Source organism: Indicator indicator, chromosome 29 (assembly GCF_027791375.1).
Source record: "Indicator indicator isolate 239-I01 chromosome 29, UM_Iind_1.1, whole genome shotgun sequence".
Taxonomy (NCBI): Eukaryota; Metazoa; Chordata; class Aves; order Piciformes; family Indicatoridae; genus Indicator; species Indicator indicator.
In genome coordinates this window covers 7,917,955-7,923,999 of record NC_072038.1, presented here as the reverse complement: position 1 = coordinate 7,923,999, position 6,045 = coordinate 7,917,955, and the positions used below count along the sequence as shown (strand labels likewise).

The 6,045-nt window shown below is 58.3% G+C and overlaps 1 protein-coding gene across 1 annotated transcript; it reads left to right on the top strand.

Moving 5' to 3' along the window:
* The first annotated feature begins 451 nt into the window (after window positions 1-451).
* ACTG1 (actin gamma 1) lies at window positions 452-3,565 on the top strand. Its single transcript, XM_054393846.1, has 6 exons — window positions 452-500; window positions 894-1,026; window positions 1,123-1,362; window positions 1,673-2,111; window positions 2,263-2,444; window positions 2,533-3,565. Exons 2-6 carry the CDS (start codon window positions 904-906, stop codon window positions 2,674-2,676), a joined length of 1,128 nt encoding a protein of 375 aa, XP_054249821.1. The 5' UTR covers window positions 452-500; window positions 894-903; the 3' UTR covers window positions 2,677-3,565.
* Window positions 3,566-6,045: the final 2,480 nt, after the last annotated feature.

The following is a 6,045-nucleotide window of genomic DNA, read 5'->3' as shown; positions in this document are numbered from 1 at the left end:
CCCGCGGTGGGGGGAGTCTGGTGCTGCCCCGGCAAGCGAGATGGGGGGGATGCCACCTTCGGGGTGCGGGGCCAGGCCCGGTGAGGCCCGCGGGGTACAAGGCACTACCGGAGGGGAACCAGGCGCTGCCTGGTGGGATTTACGCGGTGCTTGGCGGCGGGGTGCCCGGGGGGTGCTGCCGGGATGGGGTGGGGGGGTCTCCACTGGGTCCGGGGGTCACTATCGCCCCCCCCACCCCCCTAGCCCCATGCAGGTTCCGGGGTGCCGCGGGGCGGAGGCAGCCCGTCAGCCACCCCACGTGGCCGGGTGCGCGCCAGCCAATCAGAAGGCGTGTTTCTGAAAGATCTCCATATATGGCGATGTTCTCGGCCGGGTGGGTGGAGCCGCCGCCCCCTAGGTATAAAAGCGCGGGGCTGGGAGCCGGCCGCTCTCACTCAGCCGGCGGCAGCGGACCAGGCGGCAGCGTTTCGTTAGCGCCGAGAGCAGCCTCCCCCGCACAGGTACCTGCGCTGGCGGCCTTGGGGCCTGGGCCTGGGCCTCAGCACGGCTGCCCCTTTTCCTCTACAACCCCCGGGGGGGGGGCGGCGGCGGCGGGCACGGTCCTACTCGGGATGGGCTGCGGCCGTGGCGTCTGCGTGTGTCCGGTATCTCCCCCGCATCGCAGTGGAATGGTCTCGCCTGTCGGAATGGGCCCGTGGTGGGGTGGGGAGGACGCGGCGCGATTGGTGGCGATGGCGGGTGACGTCAGCGCGCGGGAGATTCAAACGGCGGCGCGGGAGGGTCCATTCTGCAGGGGGGGTTGGACGGGGACGGGCGGGCCTGGCCCATCGCCAGCACGGCCTCCGGGAGTGGCCGCTCTGACCCAGTCCTCCGCCCCCCGCTCTCCCCCGCAGAGTCTCCGCCATGGAAGAGGAAATCGCCGCTCTCGTTATTGACAATGGCTCCGGTATGTGCAAGGCCGGGTTCGCCGGGGACGACGCTCCCCGTGCCGTGTTCCCCTCCATCGTCGGTCGCCCGCGGCACCAGGTAGGCGGGAGGAAAAGCCAGGGGAGGGGGAGGAAGGGGAGGGCCGGGGCGGTGCTGCCGGCTGGCGGGCGCTGACTCAGCTTTCGGCTTTCACAGGGCGTGATGGTGGGTATGGGGCAGAAGGACAGCTACGTGGGGGATGAAGCGCAGAGCAAGAGGGGTATCCTCACCCTGAAGTACCCCATCGAGCACGGCATCGTCACCAACTGGGATGACATGGAGAAGATCTGGCACCACACCTTCTACAACGAGCTGCGTGTGGCTCCCGAGGAGCACCCTGTGCTGCTCACAGAGGCTCCCCTCAACCCTAAGGCCAACAGAGAGAAGATGACGCAGGTACTGTCCCTCACCCAGCAGCTGTGCCTGACTTTCATCTTGTTCACAAATCTCCTTTTGTTACGACATCTTAAACCTGAGTTTTGTTTTTATTATTTTTTCTTTTCTCCCGATGTATTTAGGGTTCTGTACATCTGGCATTTCTTCCTTGACGCCTCAGGTTTCTTTCATTTGTGTTTTCTGCCTGCATTCTTTGGTTTTTTTCCTTCACACACTGGTTGTTTTTGCATGTCAGCATGCGTGTTCTAATGTTGAGTGCAGCTGACCCAGCTCGTTACTCAGTGCTAATTGATTGTTCTCTTCCTTTCAGATCATGTTTGAGACCTTTAACACCCCAGCCATGTATGTGGCCATCCAGGCTGTGCTGTCTCTGTATGCCTCTGGTCGTACCACTGGTATTGTTATGGACTCTGGGGATGGTGTAACCCACACTGTGCCCATCTACGAGGGTTATGCTCTGCCCCATGCCATCCTACGTCTGGACTTGGCTGGCCGTGACCTGACAGACTACCTCATGAAGATCCTGACAGAACGAGGCTACAGCTTCACCACCACAGCTGAAAGGGAAATTGTCCGTGACATAAAGGAAAAGCTGTGCTATGTTGCCCTGGACTTCGAGCAGGAGATGGCCACTGCAGCCTCTTCCTCCTCTCTGGAGAAGAGCTATGAGCTGCCTGATGGTCAGGTCATCACCATTGGCAATGAGAGGTTCCGGTGTCCAGAAGCCCTCTTCCAGCCTTCCTTCCTGGGTAGGTGTGGGCCAGGCTTGGTGGTACCTCTGTGGTGTGGGGTTGGCATGACCAGGAGGAGGTGTGGGGTTGGTGTGACCAATAGGAGGTGCTGCAGTGAGTGCTAATGAACCTGAGGTACTAACAAGCCTTTGACTCTTCACCTCCCCAGGCATGGAGTCCTGTGGCATTCATGAGACCACTTTCAACTCCATCATGAAGTGCGATGTGGACATCAGGAAGGACCTGTATGCCAACACAGTGTTGTCTGGTGGTACCACCATGTACCCTGGCATTGCTGATAGGATGCAGAAGGAGATCACAGCCCTGGCACCCAGCACAATGAAGATCAAGGTAAGAAAACAGCTCCTTGGTGAGGGGGGAAGGTGGAGGCGGTGGAAGTCCACAGACTGCTCTGACTGCTGCTGCTCTCCTCTTGCAGATCATCGCTCCTCCTGAACGCAAATACTCCGTCTGGATTGGTGGCTCCATCCTGGCTTCGCTCTCCACCTTCCAGCAGATGTGGATCAGCAAGCAGGAATATGATGAGTCTGGCCCCTCCATCGTCCACCGTAAATGCTTCTAAATGGACTGCCGGTGGGCACGCAGCCCAGCCGTGCCCAGTGTGCCCACCACCCGAGTCGTCTCACTCTAGTGTATGTTTGCCCAGGCAAATCGAGACACCTCATGCTAGCCTCATCAAACTGGAATAAGCCTTCTGTCAAAAGAAACTTGCCCTTGGAAAGTCTGTACCTGATGTTAGACCAATGTCAGCACTGGATGGTCAAGCTGTCACTTGATGATTTTTTTTGTTTAATTTTTTTTTCCTATTTTTTTATCTTGTTTATTCAAGTTTTAAGCATTTTCCCTGAGCAAAATACTCTGTACAGCTCCACTCCTGGGCCTGGGGGAGAGAGCCTGTGCTGAGCAGGGCTCCTGCAAGCTCCTGACACTGACAGTGGCCTGTCCCTTTCTGTGCCGGGACCGGACTGGTGTGTACAGGGTATTTTGGGAGTCAGACTTCACCATGCATCCAGTGTGGAGTATTCCAGGTTTTCCTTGTCGAGGCTGGTAGGAGTCCATCAAGAATTCACTTCTGTTGCTGCCGTTCTAGCAAGGTTGGGGAAAAAAAAACCCACACAAACATATCATGTCCTCCGAGCCTTACAAACCAGCTCTTCTTCATTCTCCTCCTCCTTCCCACCCCCCTCCCAGGCGACATCACCACGGGGCTGAAGTTACTCAACTTTTGAGTTGCTGAAACTTTTTTTGCATTTACACCTGTAAATTTACACATCATTTTAATTTATGTCAGATTTTTTTCTTTTTTCTTTTTTTTTTGTACGTTGCCTTAATGTTCTCTCACCTGACGGTAGGAAACCAAAATTTGTAAACTGTCATCTGAAAAGTTGAGAAAATTCTAATGCCCGACAACACCTCATTGTGTAAGGAAAATAAAGAAAAAAAGCGCTGCAGTAAACCTCCACCCGTGGTGCCTCTCTCTGTGTGGCTGGGAAGGGGACAAAAGGAAGGGGTGGGGTCTTATGGCCTGGGGCTTGTCCCCAGTAGGTGACAAATGGGAGACGACTTGGCACAGAGCTGGTGATTAGCAGAGCCTCTGGGTGAGGCTGTGATAGCACTTCTGGGATAGAAATAGTTGGGTGACATGTCTGGGATAAAAATTAGTGTTTAGGTGCCAAGGAAGTGGTGGAGAGGTCATGATTGGTGATGCCCTCCTGGCCCTTATCCCTGTGCTGCCATCCCATCCTAGGATGCTGCCAGAGGAATGGGTTTGGCACAGCTCTGCCTGTTTGTTAGTGCTGTTGTGTAGGGCATAAGTGGGGGTGTGGGGTGGGAAGCTCCTCACAGCCTGGCACAGGGCTTGGCACTGGTCTGTGGCATTCCACAGCTGTGATGCTGGTGGGGTTTGGGGCTATGGGTTCCCCCAAGGTGTAATCTTTGCCATGGGGAGGGTGTGAGTCCCCTGGATCCAATGCCCTGTGGCACTGCCAAGACCCTCTCTCTCCCTGACACCTGCTAATTAATAAGCACCCTAAGATTGGGCATTGTGGCAGTTATCTGCTGTATCTGCTGCCAACATGGCACCATTCATCCAGGCCCTCACCCAGCTCACACTGGTGTGACACTCAGCCGCATGGCATAGCTGGGCACAAGCTGCCATGTCCTGGTGCTGGGCTGGTACTCTGGGCTTCTCTTGCCCCATTCCCAGGCACACTGCCCAGCCTGGAGACACTGGGCACACAGCACAATGGGGATGCTGCCCATCAGCCTGTCCTGGCACAGTGGTCTCCAGCTCTTCTTCCTCTTCACTATGAACCAAGGAGGATGGGGACACTTGCTAGGAGTGCCATGTGACCCTAGCTGATGGTTTAGGGGTACAGGGGGAGGGCTGAGGGTGTACCCCTCCTGTGTGTGGCAGTTACAGAGGTGTAGGATAAGGCCATGGCTGGGCATACTGGGTGTTCATTGCCAGGGGTGAAGCAGCCTGGGCCAAAGCGAGTGGGTGCAGACCTGTGTGCTCCTCAGCAACACCCCCAGCGGCCTCTTCCCCTGCTGCTGCCTGGGGCACAGCGTAGGAGTCCCCTGGGATGCCTGCATTCCACCCCCCATCACCAAGCACCATGCCCAGCAGTCTGACCGTCTGTCTGTCCATCTCGGTGCACCCGTCTGCCCAGCCCTCCCTGCACCTGTCTGCCCGTCTATCCATCCGGCCCCGCAGCTGTCTGTCCCTGTTCCATCCCTGCACCAGTCTCTCCATCCCTCCATCCCTGCATCCATCCCTACTTCCATCCATCTATCCGTCCATCGCTGCACCTATCCATCTGTCCATCTCTCCATCTGTCTGTCCAGCTGTCCATCCCTCCTTGCACCCATCTGTCCACCCGTTCATCCCTGCACTGTCCGTCTGTCCCTACAGCCGCCCAGCCCCTCTGTCCTCCCAGCTGTCCGTCTATCCTTTCTGTTGTCCGCCTGTCCATCCACACACCCCCATCTCCCCCAGCCCTCTAACAGCCCCAACGCCCCCCGCGACCCCTCTCCTCGGGTTTGTCCTGTCCCAGTGTGGCCACCAGGGGGCAGCAGGGCCCCGCCGCGTGACGCGAGTTCGCGCGGCCTCAGCTCGGGCGGTGCCGGGGAGGAGGGGGCAGGAAGGGCCCCACTCAGACCCCCTCCAACCTCTGCAGCACCCCTGTAAACCCCTCCTGCAACTCGTCCCCGCCCTATTGCGTCTGTGTGTTCCCGCACTCCTGTGTAGCGCCCCCATCCGCTGCACTCCTGCTCCCCGCAAGCCCTGCACACCATGCAACCCCCCCCCCCAAACACCCACGCCTCGCCCCGCAATTCTACCCACCCCCCCCCCATCCCGTCACTTACCCGGCGCACATGAACGCTCCCAATCCATACACACCTCGTCGCAGTCCTACAGCCCCCCCCCCCCCCCCCCCCATTCACACCCCCGTGACTCCCCCCATCCCTCCCCGCACCCAGGCACGCCCCTACCGATCACCTCCCCCCCCCGCAGCTGCTGGCAGGAGCGAAAGGGTTAACAGCACCCGGCTGCTGAGAACAAAAGGGCTCCCCGCCAGCTAATGAGAGCCCGGCTCTGCATCCTCGCACCCTCTGATTGGCTGCTGCGAGGCCAATGGCATGAGAGCTCTGCCTGTCCGTCTGTCTCCACGTGGGGTGGGAGCGCTTCCTGCTGCCTGCACCCTTCTGCCTGCATCCTGCCGCTGCTCTCTACATCCTCCTCCTTTCATCCTGCTGCCTGCACCCTCCTGTTGCTTACTCTCCTGCTGCCTGCACCCCACTGCTGCCTGCATAATAGTTCTGCCTGTATCCTTCTTTTGCCTACCCTCCTGCTGCCTACATCTTGCTCTTGCCTGCATCTTTCTCCTGCCTGCACCCTCCTGTAGCATTCTTCATACCCTCCACCCAT